This window comes from Salvelinus alpinus, chromosome 1 (genome assembly GCF_045679555.1).
Source record: "Salvelinus alpinus chromosome 1, SLU_Salpinus.1, whole genome shotgun sequence".
Classification (NCBI taxonomy): Eukaryota; Metazoa; Chordata; class Actinopteri; order Salmoniformes; family Salmonidae; genus Salvelinus; species Salvelinus alpinus.
Window position 1 is genome coordinate 58,959,728 of NC_092086.1, and position 23,697 is coordinate 58,983,424.

Consider the following 23,697-nt stretch of genomic DNA (forward strand, 5'->3'; position numbering starts at 1 on the left):
GAAATACCTTATTTACATAAGTATTCAGACCCTTTACTACGAGACTCAACATTGAGCTCAAGTGCATCCTGTTTCCATTGATCATCCATGAGATGTTTCTACAATTTGATTGGAGTCCACCTGTGGTAAATTCAATTGATTGGACATGATTTGGAAAGGCACACACCTATCTACATAAGGTCCCACAGTTCACAGTGCATGTCAGAGCAAAAACCAAGCAATGAGTTCAAAATAATTGTCTGTATAGCTCCGAAACAGGATTGTGTCGAGTCACAGACCTGGGGAAGGGTACCAAAACATGTCTGCAGCATTGAAGGTCCCCAAGAACACAGTGGTCATTCCTAAATGGAAGAAGGTAGTACCACCAAGACTCTTCCTAGAGCTGGCTGCCTGGCCAAACTGAGCAATCAGGGGAGAAGGGCCTTGGTCAGGGAGGTGACCAAGAACCTGATGATCACTCTGACCAAGCTCTACAGTTCCTCTGTGGAGATGGGAGAACCTTCCAGAAGGACAACCATCTCTGCAGCACTCCACCAATCAGGCCTTTATGGTAGAGTGGCCAGACGGAAGCCACTCCTCAGTAAGGCACATGACAGCCCGCTTGGAGTTTGCCAAAAGGCACCCAAAAGACTCTCAGAACATGAGAAACAAGATTCTCTGGTCTGATGAAACCAAGATTAAACTCTTTGGCCTGAATGCCAAGCGTCACGTCTGGAAAAAACCAGGCACCAATCCCTACAGTGAAGCATGGTGGTGGCAGCATCATGTTTTGGGGATGTTTTTCAGCGGCAGGGACTGGGAGACTAGTCAGACTTGAGGGAGAGATGAACGGAGTAAAGTATAGAGAGATCGTTGATGAAAACCTGCTCCAGAGCACTCAGGACCTCAGACTGGGGCGAAGGTTCACCTTCCAACAGGACAATGACCCTAAGCAGACAGCCAAGACAATGCAGGAGTGGATTCGTGACAAGTCTCTGAATGTCCTTGAGTGGCCCAGCCAGAGCCCAGACTTGAACCCAATTGAACATCTCTGGAGAGACCTGAAAATAGCTGTGCAGCGACGCTCCCCATCCAACCTGATAGAGCTTGAGAGGATCTGCAGAGAAGAATGCAAATCCCCAAATACAGGTGTGCCAAGCTTGTAGCGTCATACCCAAGAAGACTCGATGCTGTAATCGCTGCCGAAGGGGCTTCAACAAAGTACTGAGTAAAGGGTCTGATAACTTATGTAAATGTGATATTTCAGTTTTTATACTTAATACATTTGACAAAATGTATGAGGTAAAAAAACTATTTTAGAATAAGGCTGTAAAGTAACAAAATGTGGAAAAAGTCAAGCGGTCTGAATAGTTTCCGAATGCACTGTAGATCTGGAGAAAAAGTGACAAATATGAGAGAAAGAGAGGTCCATCTCTAAACCTGCGTTGGAAACACATGATATTTATTAATCATATAACAGATAATGGCAATGCACCATTCTACACATACAGTGGGGCAAAAAAGTATTTAGTCAGCCACCAATTGTGCAAGTTCTCCCACTTAAAAAGATGAGAGAGGCCTGTAATTTTCATCATAGGTACACTTCAACTATGACAGACAAAATGAGAAGAAAAAAAATCCAGAAAATCACATTGTAGGATTTTTAATGAATTTATTTGCAAATTATGGTGGAAAATACGTTTTTTTGTTGCTTTATTTAGGCCCTAAAAGTTTGTGGGCACCGTTTGTCACCGTTATAGTGCAATTAATGTATTGTTTAGTGTTGTGTAGTGGCTTTGCTGGCATGCATCCCACATTTTTTTTGCCACACCAAGATTTATATGCTGAAATCACCACTGGAGCCATGTCTGTTAATGGTCCAATAACATACAAAAAATCATCCATCTACCTTGCGTATCTGTTTGGACAATTTGCACATTCGGATCAAAATTATTGTAATTAATATCATCACCCCTTTTGAGTTTCTTTGCCCATGAGAGAAGTATATTTCACCTCCCCAGTCCTTTTTCCACACAAGTTCATCTAAAATTGTTGAATAAGACTTTCTCCATATCATTGATTTTCAGCCACTCTGAAAGGTGGTAGGTACACATTTCAGAAAAGTAGGCCAATTGTTGTAGCAATTCATGTAGTATCCTCACAATTATGCCTTTTCCACATCTGCCTTTAAGTAAGCAGGAAATGAGGTTTCAAATCAAAAGCAAAATCGACAACTATCGACAATTTCCTCCTGAGACTAGTCCTTTTGGATACATTTCTTCAACAGTCTCCAAGAGGTCTAAACGAGGAACTAGACATAAAACCTTTCCATAAAATGTGTTCTGCTCATAGGGGGCTGCTGTTTTCCCATTTTCGTTATCATATCATATACAAAATGATTGATGCATTTGTCTAGCCCATATTGTATTTATTGCACACCTCCAGTGCATTCGGAAACTATTTAGACCCCTTGACTTTTTCCAAATTTTGTTACGTTACAGCCTTATTCAAAAATGTATACAATTATTTTTTGACCTTATCAATCTACACACATTACCCCATAACGACAAAGCAAAAACAGCTTTATATACATTTTTGCAAAGGTATAAAAAAAAAGATACGGAAATATCACAATTGCATTAGTATTTAGACCCTTTACTCAGTAGTTTGTTGAAGCACCTTTGGCAGCGATTACAACCTCGAGTCTTCTTGGGTTTTGCACTACAAGCTTAGCACACCTGTATTTGGGGAGTTTCTCCCATTCTTCCCATTCTCCTCTCAAGCTCTGTAAGGTTGGATGGGGAGCGACGCTGCACAGCTATTTGCAGATGTTTGATCGGGTTCAAGTCCGGGCTCTGGCTGGGCCACTCAAGGACATTCAGAGACATGTCCCGAAGCCACTTCTGCGTTGTCTTGGCTGTGTGCTTAGGGTCGTTGTCCTGTTGGACGATGAACCTTCGCCCCAGTCTGAGGTCCTGAGCGCTCTGGAGCAGGTTTTCATCAAGGATCTCTCTGTTCTTTGCTCCGTTCATCTTTCCCTCGATCCTGATTAGTCTCCCAGTCTTTGCCGCTGAACAACATCCCCACAGCGTGATGCTGCAGCCACCATGCTTCACCTTAAGGATTGGTGCCTGGTTTCCTCCAGACGTGACACTTGGCATTCAGGCCAAAGAGTTCAATCTTTATTTCATCAGACCTGAGAATCTTGTTAATCATGGTCTGAGAGTCCTTTAGGTGCCTTTTGGCAAACTCCAAACTCCACTCTACCATAAAGGACCGATTGATGGACTGCTGCAGAGATGGTTGTCCTTCTCCCATTTCCACAGAGGAACTCTGGAGCTCTGTCAGAGTGACCATCGGGTTCTTGGTTACCTCCCTAACCAAGGCCCTTCTCTCCTGATTGCTCAGTTTGGCCAGGCGGCCAGCTCTAGGAAGAGTCTTGGTGGTTCCAAACTTCTTACATTTAAGAATGATGTTCTTGGGGACCTTGAATGCCCTTCCCCAGATCTGTGCCTCGACACAATCCTGTCTCGGAGCTCCATAGCTACTGTCAGCTGTGGGACCTTATATAGACAGCTGTGTGCCTTTCCAAATCATGTCCAATTAATTAAATTTACCACTTGTGGACTCCAATCAAGTTGTATAAACATCTCAAGGATGATCAATGGAAACAGGATGCCCCTGAACTCAATTTTGAGTCTCATAGTAAAGGGTCTGAATACTTATGTAAATAAGGTACTTTACTTTATTATTTTTAAAACATTTGCAAAAAATTCTAAAATAGGCATTTTAGCATCATAGATTTAGCCTGTGGTAACCAATCAGCATTCAGGACTAGACCCCCCCATTGTATAATTAAGCAATAAGGCAAGAGGGGGTGTGGTACATTGCCAATATAATTTTTCTGTTATTATATTTTTTTTTTCTTCTCCCAAGTGTCGCATCGGTCTAAGGCACTGCATCTCAGTGCAAGAGGCGTGACTGCAGTCCCTGGTTCGAATCCAGGCTGCATCACATCCGGCCGCGATTGGCCCAGCGTCGTCCGGGTTTGGCCGGGGTAGGCCGTCAATGTAAATAATAATTTGTTCTTAACTGACTTGTTTAGTTATATAAAGGTTAAATTATAAAATATATAATAATGAAATATACCACAGCTAAGGACTGTTCATTATGCTTGCCGCAACGCGGAGTGCCTGGATACAGCCCTTAGTAGTGGCATATTGGCCATATATCACAAACCCCCGAGGTGCCTTATTGCTATTATAAACTGATTACCAACGTAGAGCAGTACAAATAAATGTTTTGTCATACCCGTGGTATATGGTCTGATATACCACAGCTGTCAGCTTTCAGGGCTGGAACCACCCATTTATAATGCGGTTTTGATCCTCTTGAACAAGGCCAATATTTGCGAGCAATGCATTGCTTTGCGCTCTACCATGAGAAAAATATTTGTATTTGTGCAAACAGAGATGTGCAAGCAAGGAGAGGGAGACTTGGACAATAGCTTCCAAAAAAGTTTTACAATGGGCAAAAAAGCTTGCTAACTAGCCATAAAAGAAAGACATTTAAACTTACCCACCATGACAAGTAACAGCTTCACTTCGTTGGTGGACATTGCGCAAGTGGTAACCTGGTAACGCACTTCGCGATTGACAGGTGGTTGCGCCAGACCACACGCCCATGTGAGCTGTAACCAACCAGAATAGAGTAGCCTATACTGGTCTATTAAAACCTAATCTGATTGGTTAGAAGACACAGGTTCCACTTCCAAGAGCTCCTGCTCTCTCTCTCTCTCTCTCTCTCTCTCTCTCTCTCTCTCTCTCTCTCTCTCTCTCTCTCTCTCTAAATTAAATGCAAAGGGTTTTATTTGCATGGGAATCGTATTTTTACATTGCCCAAGCAAGTGAAATGGACAATAAACAAAATAATCAATGAAAAATAAACATTACACTCACAAACGTTCCAAAAGAAAAGGGACATTTCTCTCTTTCTCCCTCCCTCCTTGCAAATCGCTGTTTGCACCTCTACACATATTTTTGTCATGGTAGAAAGCACTTTACCTACATATGTTCTTCTCTTTCGTGTAATGTAACTCTCAAGAAGATGTGTTAAATCCTCAACAAAGCATTAGCGTTCTTGGATGCAACGGAAAGACTTCCACGGTCGTAACGTTAACAGAAAAAACGACAGGCACATGCAAGAGTATCAGACTCACAGGACTAAAATGAAAGCAATCAATCTATCAAGGTTTAAGTGACAAGTGGATTTTGCACCACTCAAACACAGGAAATAGATGGCTGAAAAGGACAGATCCTCACTAAGAGCATTCATAATTCCCCTCGTCCCTCCCTCCACCTATCCATGCATTTTTGAATTACCCTTATTAGTAAATAGGCTCACAGGCTTTCATCTCTCCAACTCCCTCTTTCCACAACTCTCTTTTCATCCCCGCTTTTCTTTAACAGGTATGAGCGACATCAGTACCTTGTCAACATGCACTCCTCTCATTTTTGTAATTGTCTTTTCTCCTTTTCTCTTTCTTCCTCTATCTCTTTGATGGTGACCACTTACTCTCCCAAAAGTCTTCCTGCCTGTCTCTCATTGCATGTCTGTCTGTTTGTCTGTCTGTCTGTCTGTGAGGAAGATAAAATATTCAAACATTCTAATTTGTGAAGCATATCTTCATTTCCTCATGTTTTTTCTTTCCTTTCACTACCAGGCTATCTTCTCTGTATTGTTCCTATTTCTAATCATTGAAACGTTCCTTATTTTGCTGTCTATCTCTGTCAATTTACTAGTCACTGTTCACAATATAATCCATGGCCTATTGCACTGTGAAAAGAGAGAGAGGGGGAGAGAGAGAGAAAGAGGTGAGGGAGATTAGATTAGATTACATACAGGGTTTAGGAGACAGAAACTGCACAGAGAAACACAGAGAGACAAAGAGACAAGACCAAGGTTGCTGTCTGTATCCTGCCATTGAAGGGACACCAGGTTTGTGGGGTGTAGATGTAGTTAGAATGTGTGCTGCTATTGCATGACTGAAGGTGTTATTATTGAATATTGTACGTTAGGATGAAAAGTAATGCTTGTTCACTCTGCATTGTAATTGTGTGTGTGTGTGTGTGTGTGTGTGTGTGTGTGTGTGTGTGTGTGTGTGTGTGTGTGTGTGTGTGTGTGTGTGTGTGTGTGTGTGTGTGTGTGTGTGTGTGTGTGTGTGTGTGTGTGTGTGTGTGTGTGTGTGTGTGTGTGTGTGTGTGTGTGTGTGTGTGTGTGTGTGTGTGTGTGTGTGTGTGAAAGCATGGATATGGACTTGGAGAGGATCATTCAGTGCATCAAACAAGGAGACCAGGACAGTGTCCAGATACACCTGGACCACTACAACACTCAGGTACTACACTGCCTGTGTTACTATGACTACCACACTACTGTAACCATGACTACCACACCATGTGGCTGTCTGTTTCCATGACTACAATTCTCCATGACTGCACCATGTATCCTTGACTGTTTTCTAATACCCTCTCCTTCTCTTTCTCTTTCCAATTCTCTTTCTCCCTCCCTCCCACATATCTTCCCCACAGTATGCTGAATGCTTCTTCTTCAATATTGAGGAGAGGGAAAGAAGAAAGGTGAGGACGAGGAAAAGACTTGAACTATTCTTTATTTCTGTCATTCCTTTGCATCGTTTCTCCGTTGCCTCTCTATTTCATTCTTCCATCATCCCTTAATTTCTATTTCTTTTGCCCTCTGTCCTTTCCCATCTCTCTCTCTGTCTATTCCCCTGGCCTGTCCCTGCCCTCTCAGTGTCAGGCCACCAGAGGCTCAGATTAACCATGTAATTAGACAAAATCCTGCTCATCCCCCGCCACTCATCTTTATCTCTCTCTTTCGCTCATACTCCATCCCTGTCCTTCTCCTCCCCTCCCTGTCTCGCTGTCCTGTCTATCTCCTGTCCTCTTTCTTTCCTTCTTTATTTCTCTCTCTTTCTCACATCCAACTGGGCACAGACGTCCTTTCAATATCCAGTTTTGATTTACATTTGGTGTGTTGTCAAATAACGTGAATTGAATGTGACATCAACAAAAAAGATCACAATGTCATTGAGTTGGGTAAAAGAAAATACAAAATTCCCTTATGTTGATGACTTCTTGAAAATCCAATCAGTTTTCCATGTTGATTCAACGTTATCACATTGAATTTTGTTTTTTAAATGAAATAGGAACAATGTAGATTCAACCAGTTTTTGTCCAGTGGGATGGTTATTTTCCACCTCCCTCCCCTACAGTAGTCTTCTCCCTATCATCCCTTCCTTTCCCTCTCTTCTGTCATCCCCCTCAGCTCCCCTCTTCTCTCTCTGTCGTATCTCTTCATAATGTTAATGATGTCATTATTCATCATTTCTATGTCTTCTTTCTTCCACCTATAATGGCTCTACTATAATGGCTGTGCAAATGACTGCAGCAAAAAGAGCTGGATGAGGTAAAAAGACAAACTCATTACACCATCAGAAAGAGAGAGAGATAGGAATACAGGGGAGAGAGAGAGACAGAGAGAAAAGAATAGAGAGAAAAGGGAAGAGAGAGGGAGGGGGAAGCTGAGCTGACAGGTCCTTACTCTACATTACACTAATCTCCATTCAGCGCAGTGTTTCATTAGTGGGTGTATGCGTGTGTGTGTAAGTGCGTGCCTATGTGTGTGTGTGTGTGTGTGGCCTACGTAAGTGTGTGTGTGTATGTGTGTGTACTCCAAAGCTAATTGTGTGTAATGACTCAACCTACTCCCCCCATTACCCCTCACCAGTTCAGGAAGAACAAAATGAGGGACTTTGTTCCTGACTCGGACTCTGATTTCAACTCAGACTCAGATGACGCTGAGGACCCGGATCTCCTTCTCAGACGGGTGAGTCAGGGTGTGTGTGTGCATGTATTTTTCTATTTCTACCTATTGCTCTTTTCAGTTAAACTGAATTCTCCTCTCCTCTCCCCAGAGGCTGGCTGCAGCCCTGGTGTGGTTTATCCGTACCCAGCTCCAGCCGGGGGTTCTGAGAGTGACCCTGCATACGCTACGTATCCTGTCCCGTGACCGACAGGCTCTGGCGCCCCTGGTGACCGACACCGCCCTCCTCACCCTAGCCCACTTGGGTGGCATAACCTCCCTGCCCATCCCCGAAGGCCAGGAGGAAGACGAAGAGGAAGGCCATGATGGCGAGAGAGAAGATTACGGCTATGTCCTCGGTGACGTCAGTTCGGATGCCTGTAAACAGAGCGACACAGAGGCCAGTGAGTGCAGTAGGGGCGCTAATGCTAATGCTAGCTCGTTAGTGGTTAGCAATGTGGATGCTAACGTTGTCGGTGCTAGCCCGACCCAGCACTCCTTGGCCCAGGCTTCCACTCAGACCTGTCCAGTCCTGGTTACGGCCAACAACAGCCAAGGTGGAGCAACGACATCGCCATCAGTGACCAGGGACCCCTGCTGCATCCTCAGTACGGAAACCTGCCATGGCAACCTGCGCTCTGTCTCCACGGAAACCTGCACTGCCGAGCACCACTGCTCTCCGGGTCATGGAGCTCTGGTGCGCGGAAAGAAGGATGCCCGGGAAGAGATGGATGAAGAGGAGGACAAAGAAGATAAAGAGGAAGATGACCAGGTGGGGAGGAGGGAGGCCCTGAAAGCCCTTTGTAATATAATCTACAACAGTCAGAGGGCGCAAGAGAGGGTCAGCGCTCTGAGGTGAGGGAGAGCAACTGTTGGAGTACAGCAAAAACGATTTCTAGTATGGCATCACTTCCCTCATCTCTCTTTCTCTCTCTCTCTCTCTCAGACTGCTCTCTGGTCTATCAGACAAGCTGAAGCAGGGGATCAGTGCCAAAGCTCTTCCCAGTGGTCAGTTTTATGAACTACGGCTGCTCTTCCTGCTGACGGCTTTGAGGCCAGAGCTCAGGGTACAACTGCAGCAGGTAACAGCCTAGAGGAGGATGGAGTTGTGGTTTCCCTGCTAATGGTTAGGCGTATGATTTGGGATGGGAAGGCCTACTGTATGCCCCTCGCTCCTGCCATCTCTCCATCTCTCTTTCTTTTCTCTCTCTCTCCATATCCCCCTGTCTCTCTTTGTCAGGAGCGAGGGGTGTCCATGCTGACTGCAGCTCTGGAGCAGTGTCTGTCTGCGCGGTGGGGGGAAGAGTACGAGGTGCTGAGCGACCACAGTGCGCCCCCTGTCTCTAAGGAGGTGTCACAGCGAGCTGTGGAGATCCTCAAGACCCTGTTCAACATCACATACAGCTTCCACAGACAGGAGCCAGACGAGGTGGGTGGAGGAGAGTCCCATAGAATTCAAATGTGGCTTTGTCCCAAATAGCATGATCTATTCCAATATCTGTACCTTGTCTGTCTTCTATGGGGCATCCTTGGCTTTTAGTTTGTGAGTAGGTAAGAGTAGGTAGCTAGGAGCTATCTCAAAATACTAATCCAGTATTTTTTAAGCTAGGACTGGGGGTTAGTTTAAACTGATCCTAGATCTGTGGCCAGGAGGCCTTTTTAAAGTCTCTTCTTTTCTTTGTGTCCCTCTCAGGAGGATGCAGCTCTCTATCGCCGCCTGGCTGCAGTGCTACGTCACTGCCTGCTGCTGACCTGTGACGGAGAAGAACTCACTGAGGAGTTACAGGGGTATGTACGAGGGCTTCTGCTGTCCCCTCTTCTGTTGTATATCCATGCATTTGTATTTGCATCTTTCTTTTGATAGTAATGGTGGCCATTCTAGGTGTTGTCTAAATGTTTCCTTTTTCATGGCGAAGTAGAAAAGATATGTTCTGAATCATTTCGAAATGGGTGCCGTTTCAGGTTTGCCCCATGTCTCCTTACCTCTGATCCCTGACCCTTAACCCTTAACGTTTAACCTATAACCCTCCTTAGGCACACAGTGAATGTGCTCTCTGCCCTACCCCTACAATGTCTGGACGTGCTGCTGTCTGTGCGTCTGACGGAGGGTTCACAGGAGTGGGAGGGGGTCAACATGGACACTGTCCACACCCTACTCACCTTCATGGAGAGACGCCTGGACAGGGTGAGGCAGAGGAAGAGGGAGGAAGGGACTGAGAGAGAGAGGAAAGTGGGGAGGAAAGGAGGGAGGAAAGGAGGCACCTATCTCATATGAGAATGCTGTTTGCTTCCCCATGGTGTACAGTGGAGGGTTGCATCTCAATAGAGCATAGCTATGGAAGCATACCGGGTGTGTATAAAGGGTCATAAGCTGACAAAATCACCTATGAATTTGTTATGAAGGGTCAGAAGTTGAAGGAGAAGCTGACTCCAGTCCTGAATCTGTTGACTGAGAGCTGCCGCGCGCACCGCGAGACACGCCACTACCTCAGACAACAGGTACTGCTCTCAACTGTTGGGCTGAAACTCAAACTGAATATTGTGGCTTTAATACAGTATGATAATGTTAGTCTGATGTTCGGTTTACATTGTTGTGTTGGAGAAGCCTGCTTCGACTTGTGATATTGGGGCCTCTGTCTGCCCCCTCCCTACATGGGTTCTGGATAGCAGCTAACTGGTTGAGCAGGTTTTGCTCCCACCCAGCACTAACACCTGCCTCTGCCTGTCCACCGCTACAGATCCTCCCCCCTCTGAGGGACGTGGCCCTAAGGCCGGAGCAGGGGGCCACAGTGAGGGGACGTCTGGTGCGCCTGATGACCCACATGGACACGGACATCAAGCACTGTGCTGCCGAGCTCCTCTTTGTGCTCTGCAAAGAGAACGGTGCCCACATCATATCACACACCTGTCACACTTACTATCTCCTCATTTCAAAGTAACTCTTAGTGAGAAGAACCCACTCGTATCACAGCATACTTATTAACCCCTCATAGCACATGTAGTAACTCATATAACTCCCCCCCCCCCCCGATTCATCTCTGTTTCAGTTAGTGACTATCCAAGTGTGTGAAATAGATGGATGTTGCCATCTTATGTTTCTCTCTCTCTGTCTGTCTCTCAGTGAGTCGTTTTGTGAAGTACACAGGCTATGGTAACGCAGCAGGTTTGCTGGCAGCGAGGGGCTTGCTGAGTGGAGGTCAGGTGACCCACGCCCAGTACTCTAGCGACTCAGACTCTGACACAGAGGAATACAGGTGTGTAAAACAACCATTGATAATGTCACAAACACAACACTTTGTAATACTGTATAGGGACACAATGCATCTTTAGGCTGGTGTTACATTACTCTGACCGATAGATTCGACTTGGAACTATCAAAACGGCATAAATCGGAGCATGCAACAGAAGCCATTTTCAATTGTTAGGAGTGGACAGTATTTACAACGGAGGTGTTTGTAACTGTGTTCCACAGGGAAGCTAAGAGGCGCATCAACCCAGTGACTGGGAGGGTGGAGGAGGAGCAGCCAGACCCCATGGAGGGAATGACGGAGCAGGAGAAAGAGCAGGAGGCACTAAGACTCATCAGCCTGTTCAATAGGCTCTCACGGTGTGTGTGTATTTGTGAGTGTGTGTGTGTGTGTGTGTGTGTGTGTGTGTGTGTGTGTGTGTGTGTGTGTGTGTGTGTGTGTGTGTGTGTGTGTGTGTGTGTGTGTGTGTGTGTGTGTGTGTGTGTGTGTGTGTGTGTGTGTGTGTGTGTGTGTGTGTGTGTGTCTGTGAGTACATATCTGTTTCAGCTAGTGACTAGCCAAGTGTGTGAAATAGATGGATGTTGCCAATTTCTCTCTTTCTCCCTCTGTCTCTCTCTCAGGGACAAGATCATCCAACCAGTGGGAGTGATGACAGGGGGGGGACTGGAGCCCCTGTGTGGTCAGATGAGGGGGAGCACTGTAGAAGAGGTGGAATCAGAGGGAGAGAGTGAGGAAGAGAGGGAAAAGTAGGGGGGTTAGAAAATAAAAGTGAGAGATAGGAGGGTGATTACAAGAATTTACAGCATATAGGATGGTGAAGAGACAGAAAGAGTAAGAGAGATAGAGTTTGTATTTATATAGCACAGTCGTGGAAAAAGTACCCAATTGTCATACTTGAGTAAAAGTGAAGATACCTTAATAGAAAATGACTGAAGTGAAAGTCACCCAGTAAAAAGTATCTGGTTTATCAAGTATCAAAAGTAAAAGACAATGCTAAAAAATACACTTAAGTATCAAAATTAAAAGTAAATGCTCTAAATCCTTTCAAATTCCTTATATTAAGCAAACCAGACTGAACAATTGATTTGATTTTTATTTATTTATGGATAGCCAGGGGCACACTCCAACAGTCAGATAATTCACAAACGAAGCATTTGTGTTTAATGAGTCCACCAGATCAGAAGCTGTAGGGATGACCACCGGTTTTCTTGATAAGTGCTTGAATTTAATAAGCATTCGAAATGTAACAAGTACTTTTGGGTGTCAGGGAAAATGTATGGGAGTCAAAAACGACATATTTTATTTAGGAATGTGTTGGAGTAAAAGAAAAAGTTGTAAAAAATATAAATAATAAAGTACCGATCCCCCCCAAAAAATACTTAAGTAGTACTTCAAAGTATTTTTTGCTTAGTTACTTTACGCCACTGATATAGAGCCTTTCCTCCATTTACCTGAAAGCACTTAATTCGGAGCATGCGTCTGTACCCCACCTCATCTGTCACTATGTGTAGCACTAGTCTGAAAGTACTGTATACGGTAGCATCACCCACCAAAACACCACTCTTAGAATCACTGTTTAGCCAGGTACATTCATTGAGAAGAAATTTTAAAAAACGCTAGAAAAAGGACAAGAAGCAGAGAATAGAGTCCTCAGATTCCTTGGCAATCGTAGTGTTGTTTAGCTTCCATATCCTTTATTTTCCACTCTGGTTCCTCTCCTGGAGATATGTTATGTTCAAGGGTGCAATGCCATTTGCTTGTAACAGGGGATATATCTGGTTGAGTGTGTGGTATGTTTGTGTTCCTGTACTTGAACACTCCACCCAACCAAGGAGACAATCCACTCTGAGGACATTATCCCAATGTGGAACAGATATCCCAATTGGACTGAAGAGGGAATAACAGGTCCATGGTGATTGTAATCAATGATGTGGGAGCAGTTATTGTGCAGGTGTCTGTCCCTGTCATGTGATGGGAAAGGGTATCACTACTTTTGAGTAACATGCTTTTTCCTCTTCCGACATGTTGTCATTCATTCCTCTGCGTATATACTTCCTTTCCCCTCCAACATTTGCTGTAGTGTAAAATGCATATGGTTTCTCATGTTGAAATATAAATAAACCATTCCTGCTGTACTGCACTGTCACCGTGTCTGCCTTTGGTAGGAAAAATAATCAATTGGGGTAAAATCCTCTGAAACTCTTCTGGGGCTGTCAGAGAGAATATGTTTTGTCAGCATTTTCACACCGAATAAAATATTAACTTGATTGGATCAGAAACTTCACAGGCACAGACTTTAAACTGACGTAACCGGGAACATTGCCGTAACATTAGCTAAGATTCCCATTAAGTTCTAGTTAAGATTTTATCTAACATTAGGATGATAACATCCCAAAAGCATTCAAATAATGTTTTTGATAGCAAATTATTTGTCTTCCTTTAAACGTTTTAAATTAAATATCATTGGAATGTCCTCATTCACTAAAATGTGGTGCGCAGCAATCTGTAATAACCACCACCAAACATTCCCATTAGGTTTCCAGTTCATGTAATAACACAATGTACCAGTTATATTTTTAGAACATACTGCCGCAACTAAATGTGAAAGGGAACGTTCATGTGACATCAGGCAAATGTTTTATACAAACATTGTTACGTCCGTTGTCGGAATGAGACCAAAGCGCAGCGTGGAAAGTGTACATCTTCTTTATTTAAAATGAACACCAAAAACAACAAAAGATCAACGAACGTAAAGTTTTGCAGGGCTAAACAGCTACTATGCAAAAACAACATCCCACAAACTAGGGTGGAAAAACAGGCTGCCTAAGTATGATTCCCAATCAGAGATAATGACAGACAGCTGCCTATGATTGGGAACCATACCCGGCCAACAAAGAAATAGAAAACTAGAATGCCCACCAAAACTCTCTAAGGTCATGGCGTGACAAACATTGTATAATCATCCTCACAACTGGACAGTTTCTGATATGAGAACATTTGCCTCAACCTAACGAATGTTCTGGGAACTTACAAATAACCAATTTTGGTTTGCTGGGGACTCACTCATACACAGCATTTCCTTTTACAGATTTTTTTTTCTTTCTGTCTTTATATTCCTTTCTCTTGGGTCAGTCTGTACCTCTGAACTCCTACCCAATTTGTTATATCCCCTCCTCCCCAGTCTGAGCTGTTTCATTCCTCTGTATTTTTTCATACAATTTCAGGTCAACATACACTACATGACCAAAAGTATGTGGACACGTCAAACATCTCGTCAAACATCTCATGCCAAAATCATGGGCATTAATATGGAGTTGGTCCCCCCTTTACTGATATAACAGCCTCCACTCTTCTGGGAAGGCTTTCCACTAGATGTTGGAACATTGCTGCGGGGACTTGCTTCAACAGTTCCAGTTCATCTCAAAGGTGTTCGATGGGGTTGAGGTCAGGGCTCTGTGCAGGTCAGTCAAGTTCTTCCACACCGATCTCAACAAACCATTTCTGTATGGTTTGGAGCTCTGTAGTGAGTGTTGCAACCGAGGACAGACAATTTTTTACGCGCTATGCGCTTCAGCACTTGGCGGTCCTGTTCTGTGAGCTTCTGTGACCTACCACTTTGTGGCTGAGCCGTTGTTGTCCTAGACGTTTCCGCTTCACGATAACAGTACTTACAGTTAACTGTGGCACCTCTAGCAGGGCATAAATTTGACAAACTGACTTGTTGGAAAGGTGGCATCCTATGACAGTGCCACGTTGAAAGTCACTGAGCTTTTAGTAAGGCCATTCTACTCCCAATGTTTGTCTATGGAGATTGCTGTGCGCTTGATTTTATACACCTGTTAGCAACAGGAGTGGCTGAAATAGACGAAGCCACTAATTTGAAGGGGTGTCCACATACTTTTGTATATATATAGTGTACTTTACTAACAATAGTACATGTTGTCCAGGGTTGGGAAAATCCTATTTCCAGCCAAATCAAAAGGACACCAAATTCCAATTCCAAAATGTCCCTCATTGGAATTGCAATTTCAGTGTACAATTTTAATTGACTGGAATTGAAATGGATTTGACCCCAACCCTGATATGTGGTCAACCACACCCTTACTATAATGCATTCTCTGATAAAGTTTTAGGAGGAAAAACAAAATTACAGCTAAAGTTGTTTTCTCTGTCATTTTCAAATTTTTATTTGCTTTTGTCAAATACAGGAATAGCATGTACAGAAGAGGAACTGGGCTTTAGAGACTGAAGTAACTGTACAATATTTACAGATAAGAGATCTTGAACAAATAGGTAAACCTCCAAAATAATAATTATCATAAACAACAAACAGATCAAATAAAAACAGTCAACACAGATTTTATACGCTTTTTAACAGTTACACCTCCCTAAAACCACAGCGCTTTCTTTTAGAAAGCAAACAGATATTTATTTTAATTTATTAACTTCAGGTGTAAACTCTGCTCTCATTGTCTTTTGAAGAACAAACATAAAGAACACAGTTTGCTTAGGTTTTAAATACATTTTTCCCCCTCACAATTTATTTAGGCAGACAGAAAAAAGGGAACATCGCACACTCCTCTAACCTCCCTTCCCCTCAGTTTCTCTCCCCTCCACTTGTTTTTACCTTCAGCAGTAAAAGGGGGACTGAGCAAAGGATTTCAGGTAGGCCATTTCATGTATACCCTAACAAAACATTATTATTTAAAATAACAACAGCAAACAATCCCAGCTAGGGAGGGTAATTTCCTTGTATAAATAATACAAATCATAATTATTAATACATATACGTATATATATATATAGTGTTTGTATGTTGGTGTGTGTGTGTGCCCGTGCATGTTTGGATGTAGATCGCAATCTTTTCTGTAGTGCTGACTGATTCACCGTGGTCCCCTGCTTTCCCTGTTCAGGTCAAGTGGCAGACGTCGTATCCTTTCACACATTCACTATTTTCAATCCGCCTCCTCCGCTCTCCTCCATCCTTCTCTTTTCTTTAGTCAAGAAGAGATACTTTGTGAGAGAAAAACTAAACAAAAGCGCTAAAAACAGTTCATTGTAGCATCCATTTTAAGTTAAAACTCAACCGTACTCACAGACCAACCATTGACTGTTCGGTCTTTCTCGCTGGGCAAGAACTAGAGTGGTAGGGTCTGAACCCCCCCCCCTGCATCTTGGTACAGTCCAGTGTTCTCCACTCCAACTCTCTTGCTATGTCTCCCAAATACTGTATACCTCCTCTGTCCCTTCCGACCCCTCCCCTCCCTTCTTCAACCCACATTCTGCTTTCCAAATGGCACCCTATTCTCCATATAGGCCCAATGGCTCAGGCCAATTGTAGTGCACTATTTCGGACTGTGCCCCCTCCTCCCTCATCAGGCTTTGGTGCTGAGGGTCAGCAGGTCGATGAAGGAGTTGAAAAGGGTCTCCAGCCAGCCCTGGTTGGCCATACACTGCTGCACCACCTCCTCCTGACCAGGGTCCTCCGCTGCCTGCTCTATACTGTCCGTCTGGGGGGAATAGAGAAAGAGAATAGATTATTTTTCTATTGAAATTCCCTTGCTTATTTACAGTATATATACAAAAGTATGTGGATCTTCAAATTAGTGGATTCGGCTATTTCAGCCACACCCGTTGCTGACAGGTGTATAAAATCGAGCACACAGCAAGGCAATCTCCATAGACAAACATTGGCAGTAGAATGGCCTTACTAAAGAGATCAGTGACTTTCAACGTGGCACCGTCATAGGATGCCACCTTTCCAACAAGTCAGTTTGTCAAATTTCTGCCCTGCTAGAGCTGTCAACTCTAAGTGCTGTTATTGTGAAGTGGAAACGTCTAGGACACCAAGTGGTAGGTCACACAAGCTCACAGAACGGGACCACCGAGTGCTGAAGCGTGTAGTGCGTAAAAATCATCCGTCCTCGGTTCCAAACTGCCTCTGGAACCAACGTCAGCACAAGAACTCTTCGTCGGGAGCTCCAAGATCACCATGCGCAATGCCAAGCGTCGGCTGGAGTGGTGTAAAGCTCGTCGCCTTTGTACTCCGGAGCAGTGGAAACGCGTTCTCTGGAGTGATGAATCACGTTTCACCATTTGGCAGTCCGACTGACAAATCTGGGTTTGGCGGATGCCAGCAGAACGCTACCTACCCCAATGCATAGGGTCAACTGTAAAGTTTGGTGGAAAAGTAATAATGGTCTGGGGCTGTTTTTAATTTTTCGGGCTCGAACCCTTAATTCCAGTGAAGGGAAATCTTAATGCTACAGCACACAATGACATGCTAGACGATTCTGTGCTTCCAACTTTGTGGCAACAGTTTGGGGAAGGCCCTTTCCTGTTTCTGCATGACAATGCTACCATGCACAAAGCGAGGTCCATAGAGAAATGGTTTGTCGAGATGGGTGTGGAAGAACTTGACTGGCCTGCAGAGCCCTGACTTCAACCCCATCGAACACCTTTGGGATGAATTGGAACGCCGACTGCAAGCCAGGCCTAATCGCCAAACATCAGTGCCCGACCTCACTAATGCTCTTGAAAGGAAGCAAGTCCCCACAGTTATGTTCAAACATCTAGTGGAAAGCCTTCCCAGAAGAGTGGAGGCTGTTATAGCAGCAAAGGGGGGACCAACTCCATATTAATGCCCATGATTTTGGAATGAGATGTTAGACGAGCATGTGTCCACATACTTTTGGCAATGCAGTGTATTTTACCATACTGCAAAACCTTTATTCTCAATTCTATTTCTCTAAAGCTGTAAATAGATGTATTCAGTCTTCAAGGCCAGAGTATAGACATGTTGCATATACATCTAACATTAATTGATGTTATGCAAGTCAAATATCCACTCTAGGATGGATAATAAAGTTATTATGTTTATACAAGCACAACACAGCCACTGTGACAGTCAACCTTCCACAACAAAAGGACTAAATACACAGTGCTCCATTTGAATTATTCTGACCACAATGGAAACAGCGAGAGGGGGGGGGGGGGGAGAGAGAGAGAGAAACAGAAAGAAAGTAGAGAAGAACAACAATGCCGTAGAGGAAAGAGGGGTGTTGGAAGTGTCAGTGTTGTGAAAAGCGATTGTGTTGCTGAGTCTTACCTCCTTCTTGCAGTTCAGGAAGGTGTGATACTTGTAGTGATGTAGGGAATGATAAAGGCTATAGACACGACACGTCTCTGTGGACAGCTTGAGGTCCTGAGAGTCACAGAGAGACGGGGAAAAAAGGGATGGAGGGAAAGGAGAAAGGAAATCACTTATTAGGGAATCTCCCCGGTTCTCTTTGACTAAAGATGAACAGGGAAAAGGCCCAGTCTACTATGTATTCACAACTTCACATACTTTCAGAGGACAAGTAAAAATACAAATGCACTTGAACAACGCTTAAAGAAACATAGCCACGTCGAGAACCAGGTTTCCCTGATCGGGAAGCCTGGCGAAGTCTATGGCCGAAAGGGGCTAAATACAGATTGAAGACCCGGTGTAAATCAGTGGCGCCTTGCAACACGTCAAATCAATCGAATGCATTGCTTGGGCGGAGCTTAACACGCAGCACCAATCAGACACATCAAATCAATCAAATGCTTTGCTTGGGCGGGGCTTAACACACAGCACTCCTTCAACGGGCACGTGGGGGGAGGGTTCTTGAAATGTAAAATCCATAAAAATGTAGCCTCCGGAAGCCAGTGGACCATTCAAACCGTTTCCAAAGGACGTGACAACAACGTTTTTGGCGGTATGGCTAGACGAAACGAGACAACTCAAGTGTAAATAAGGACGGTGTCATGGTTTAGCTTTGTTTGCACATGGGCAAACACCATCCGGACCGAGTTAAACCCACCGAGATACAAGTTTATGTACAAAGCAAAGTGACAAACAGGTCCAGACTTTATTACTCCAGTTCTTGTGAGACAGAATGGTCTCTTCTACTCTACTCGACACAATTTTCGAGGCCAGGGTTAGCCACAGTGCAGCTGATTGGATACACTGGTATCAGCGGTGGGGAAAGTAAAGTCAAGGAGTTCATGACTGGATGTGGTTCACTCACCTGCTGTTTGGGCGTGGTGCTCTTCTTGACGCGGTTGAGGGTTTTACGGTTGTAGCACTCACCGCCGAGGTGCACTTTGACCGCTCCAGAGTCCAGGGGGTCCGTCGTCATTTTGGGGAACATATGCAGAGTCTCCTAAAGAAGAAAAATGATAAAGATGCAGGGGAGCGAGAAGTAGTAATTTCAACTGTTTTAAAGTTTCCACTTGTCAATATGATAGTGAGAATGTTGGATGGAGATTGGAATTGTACCATATCTCCTTCCAAACACATCAGGTACTTTTCATAATCAGGTTTCAGCATTTTCACAACTAAACAGACAGACGTACCTGGTGTTGGCCACTCATGTTGACTCTCCTTAACAGTCTCCTCTTTTGTTCGTTGAGGAGGCTGTCAATCTTCCTCATGGGCGGGAGGTACAACTCGTCTGGGGGCCAGAGTGGGAGGGACATAGAGTCCGTATGACTCATCTCATGACATCGTTCTTCCTCAATCCTATTCTCACTCCTTTACTTTTGATCAATACTCTCTTTCTCTCACTCCCAGGGCTGGGGTCAATTCCCTTGGAATTCAGTCAATTCACGAAGTAAACTGAAATTCTAATTCCAAATTATCATATAAAAGCACTGCGATTTATTTCGTTTTTATTTAACTTCTTGAAATGGCTGAATTGACCCCAAACCTGACCAAATCATCACCCACTCATCTGCTCACACCACGACCCCATCCCTCTCACCGTCTGTGTCCTCCAGGGCTTGAATCATGTCGGGGTCAAGTGCTGTACTGACCAGCATCTCTATGTAACTCCTGAACATCTCCCTCATGGCTCGACTGTTCATCCCCCCTCTCACTGGGGCTACAGGGGAGAGACACAGAGAGAGAGAGAGAGAGAGGGAGAGAGAGAGAGAGAGAGAGAGAGAGAGACACACAGAGAGAGACACAGAGAGAGACACAGAGAGAGACAGAGACAGAGACAGAGACAGAGAGAGAGAGATAGAATATGTCACTGAGTCGGTTTCAACCTAGAACCAAGGCATTACATATAAATATACATACCAAAATTGTATTAACACACAGTTACACACACACACACATTCCCTCACCTTGGTCCTCACTGGGCCCATCGGGGGAGGAGTCTGAGTCAGAGGGTACTTCCTTCAGCCACTTCTTCCTCTTCTTGGGTGGAGGCTCCGCCTTCACTGGCCTCGCCCTCGACGTGGGCTCTGTCTTCTTCTCTCCTCCTCCTCTCTTCTCCTCCCTCAGTCTCTTTCGATCCTCTTCACTGCTCCTTCTCTCCACCTTCTCCTGAGGTGGTGGACGCCTCTTCTCTTTTTCTTCTCTCTCCTTCTCCTTCTCTCCCTCCCTCTCTCGCTGTTTCTCTTTTTCCCTCTCCCTCTCTCGCTCCTTTTCTTTTTCCCTCCTCTCTCGCTCCTTCTGCTCCCTCTCCTTCTCTTTCTGCTCTTTCGCTTTCTCCCTCTCTTTCTGCTCTCTCACTTTGTCCTTTTGCTCCCTCTCTTTCTCCTTTTGCTCTCTCTCTTTCTGCTCTCTTGCTTTGTCCTTTTGTTCTCTTTCTTTCTGCTCTCTTGCTTTGTCCTTTTGCTCTCTCTCTTTCTGCTCTCTCGCTTTCTCTTTTTGCTCCCTCACTTTTTCCTTTTGTTCCCTCTCTTTCTCTTTTTTCTCCTTTTCCTTTTGCTCTCTCTCTTTCTGCTCCTTCTCTTTTTCATTTTGCTTCCTCTCTTTCTGCTCCTTCTCTTTTTCATTTTGCTTCCTCTCTTTCTGCTCCTTCTCTTTTTCCTTTTGCTTCCTCTCTTTCTGCTCCTTCTCTTTTTCCTTTTGCTTCCTCTCTTTCTGCTCCTTCTCTTTTTCTTTTTGCTCCTTCTCTTTTTGCTCCTTCTCTTTCTGCTCCTTCTCTTTCTGCTCCTTCTCTTTCTCCTTCCGCTCCCTCTCATCTCGCTCCAATCGGGGTGGAGTTTGACTGATGGCAGGGGGAGGTGGCTTGGGGAGCGATTGACGCCTGCCAAGGTACAATTTTTTTTTGTAATTTTGCAGGATATTGCTTACAGTTAATATTTTCAGATCTACACAAGTGCATGGGGGTAGGGGCTACAGTTCTACATGGGTTTGGGCACGTATGAAACAAGACCCAGAGGAGTACGGCAAACATGCAGCACAAACCTACCTCAACATGAGTCCAGGTCTGTGCCAGGGTTTACGTGAGCACACACGGACATAATCCTTTTTATTGAAATTCTCCAGGAACTTGACATAGAGACGTTGGTACCGCATCTTGGCATCGCCAAAGTAGCCCAGATACTGTGAGAGAGAGAAAGGGAGAGAAATATTTATAGAGATATAATAATTTGAGTCATTATAAACAAACAATGTGTAGCTTCAAAATATGTGTACAACTATCATGACGATCTCATGCTGGATTGTAAATCCTTGCATCCATTGCTGGATTGTACTTTGAGATTAAAGAGAAGGAGAGAGTCTCCTGTCTAAAAGGGGATGTGAGTAACTTACGTTGCTGGTGGCACAGAACTGCCTCTGTCCGTCTTTGATCTCGGGGCTGAACTTCTGCAGCAGGGCTTTCTGCACTCTCCAGATGGGTGGTGGCTCGCGGCCGGTCTGCAGGGCCATCTTGAGAGACAAAGAGAGCATGTACAGTGCCTTCAGAAAGTATTCATAGCCCTTGACTTACTCCACATTTTGTTGTGTTACAGATTGAATTCAAAATAGCTTAAATAGATTATTCTTCGCACCCGTGTCAACACACTGTTAGAATCACCTCTGGCAGCGATTACAGCTGTGAGTCTGGGTAAATCTCTAAGAGCTTTGCACACCTGGATTATACAATATTTGCAGATTATTCTTTAAAAAATTCTTCAAGCTCTGTCAAGTTGGTGGTTGATCATTGCTAGACAGACATTTTTAAGTCTTGCCATAGATTTAAGCCGATTTAAGTTAAAAAAAACTGTAACTAGGCCACTCGGGTAAGCAGCTCCAGTGTAGATTTGGCCTTGTGTTTTAGGTTATTGTCCTGCTGAAAGGTGAATTTGTCTCCCAGTGTCTGTTGGAAAGCAGACTGAACCAGGTTTTCCTCTAAGATTTTGCCTGTGCTTAGCTCTATTCCGTTTATTTCTATCGCCCAAAAAACTCCCAAATTCTTGCCAATGACAAGCATACCCATAACAGGATGCAGTCACCACCACCATACTTGAACATATGAAGAGTGGTACTCAGTGATGTGCTGTGTTTGCCCCAAACATAATGCTTTGTATTCAGGATATTAACTTAATTTCTTTGCCACATTATTTGCAGTTTTACTTTAGTGCCTTACTGCAAACAGGATGCATGTTTTGGAATATTTGTATTCTGTACAGGCTTCCTTCTTTTCACTCTGTCATTTAGGTTAGTATTGTGAAGTAACTACAATGTTGTTGATCCATCTTCAGTTCTATCACAGTCATTAATAAAAACTGGCTTCCTTCCTGGGGGGGATCATTTAGCTATTTGATTTGGAATTTTAAGACCCCTTTAGGTATCCCAAATAGTATATATTTGTATTATTTGATAAAATATTGAATTTGGCCTTTACTACTATAGCCTATAGAGTCAAAAAATAAAGTCAAAAAGTAAAATCAGTCAAAAAATAAATCATAAAGAATAAGGTTTTGAAGTGTCTGTCCTATATCTAGGAGATATAAGAAAGCTCAGGAAATATTTCAGTTTTTTTTTATACACATATATAACCCCTTATGTTTCTTGCCACAAAACTACCTCCATACGAGTAGTGGTCGTAGAGCAAAACGGATATTAGTTTGTAGTTTGTATTAGTTTGTAGCATCGAGTTCGGATGCTACAGTCAGAAGTCGGCACATCAGCGTTACCAACTTCAGACGAGTCCCGCGACACAGACGCTACAGACGTTTTCGTGAGAAGACCGATTTTCGGGAAGTCTCATGGTCTGACAAACACCGCTGTAGCTCGGCCATCTTCCACTGCAGATGCGGAAGGCCGACATATGCAGATGCGGTGGATTGATATCGCTAGCTTAAATTGACGGACGGGATATTCAATGTTTTTTTTTTACCCATCTACCAATAGGTGCACTTCTTTGCGAATCATTGGAAAACCTCCCTGGTCTTTCTGGTTGAATCTGTGTTTGAAATGTACTGCTCGACTGAGGGACCTTCCAGATAATTGCATGTGGGGGGTACAGAGATGAGGTAGTCTTTCAAAATCATATTAAAACACTATTATTGCACACAGAGGGAGTCCATGCAACTCATGATGTGACTGGTTCAGCATATTTGTAGTCCTGAAGATATTTAGGCTTGCAATAACAAAGGGGTTGAATACTTATTGACTCAAGACATTTCAGCTTTTCATTTTTTATAAAAAATTTTTTTTTTTAAATCTACAAACATGATGGCCAGTGACCCAAAATAAATTTTAAATTCAGGCTGTAACAACAAAATGCGGAAAAAGTCAAGGGATGTGAATACTTTCTGAAGGCACTGTAAGTGTGTGTGT

At 43.9% G+C, this 23,697-nt stretch overlaps 2 protein-coding genes across 2 annotated transcripts in view; one reads left to right on the plus strand and one right to left on the minus strand.

The window, feature by feature from the left end:
* The first annotated feature begins 6,283 nt into the window (after positions 1-6,283).
* Positions 6,284-13,243, plus strand: LOC139547897 (chaperone Ric-8A). Its single transcript, XM_071357106.1, has 14 exons — positions 6,284-6,373; positions 6,567-6,614; positions 7,447-7,464; positions 7,786-7,884; positions 7,973-8,715; positions 8,807-8,942; positions 9,101-9,289; positions 9,554-9,648; positions 9,895-10,045; positions 10,264-10,359; positions 10,599-10,743; positions 10,982-11,114; positions 11,333-11,467; positions 11,729-13,243. Exons 1-14 carry the CDS (start codon positions 6,284-6,286, stop codon positions 11,856-11,858), a joined length of 2,208 nt encoding a protein of 735 aa, XP_071213207.1. The 3' UTR covers positions 11,859-13,243.
* Positions 13,244-15,267: 2,024 nt separating this feature from the next.
* The window catches only part of prr12b (proline rich 12b), a 29,602-nt gene continuing 21,172 nt past the window's right edge, over positions 15,268-23,697 (minus strand). Inside the window, exons 9-16 of the mRNA XM_071356982.1 lie at positions 21,685-21,801; positions 21,341-21,474; positions 20,265-21,175; positions 19,898-20,017; positions 19,491-19,588; positions 19,163-19,297; positions 18,217-18,312; positions 15,268-16,618 (exon numbers count right to left, since the gene is read on the minus strand). Of these exons, the coding sequence (XP_071213083.1) occupies positions 16,484-16,618; positions 18,217-18,312; positions 19,163-19,297; positions 19,491-19,588; positions 19,898-20,017; positions 20,265-21,175; positions 21,341-21,474; positions 21,685-21,801 (1,746 nt within the window). The 3' untranslated portion in view covers positions 15,268-16,483. The remainder of the gene's footprint in view (positions 16,619-18,216; positions 18,313-19,162; positions 19,298-19,490; positions 19,589-19,897; positions 20,018-20,264; positions 21,176-21,340; positions 21,475-21,684; positions 21,802-23,697) is intronic.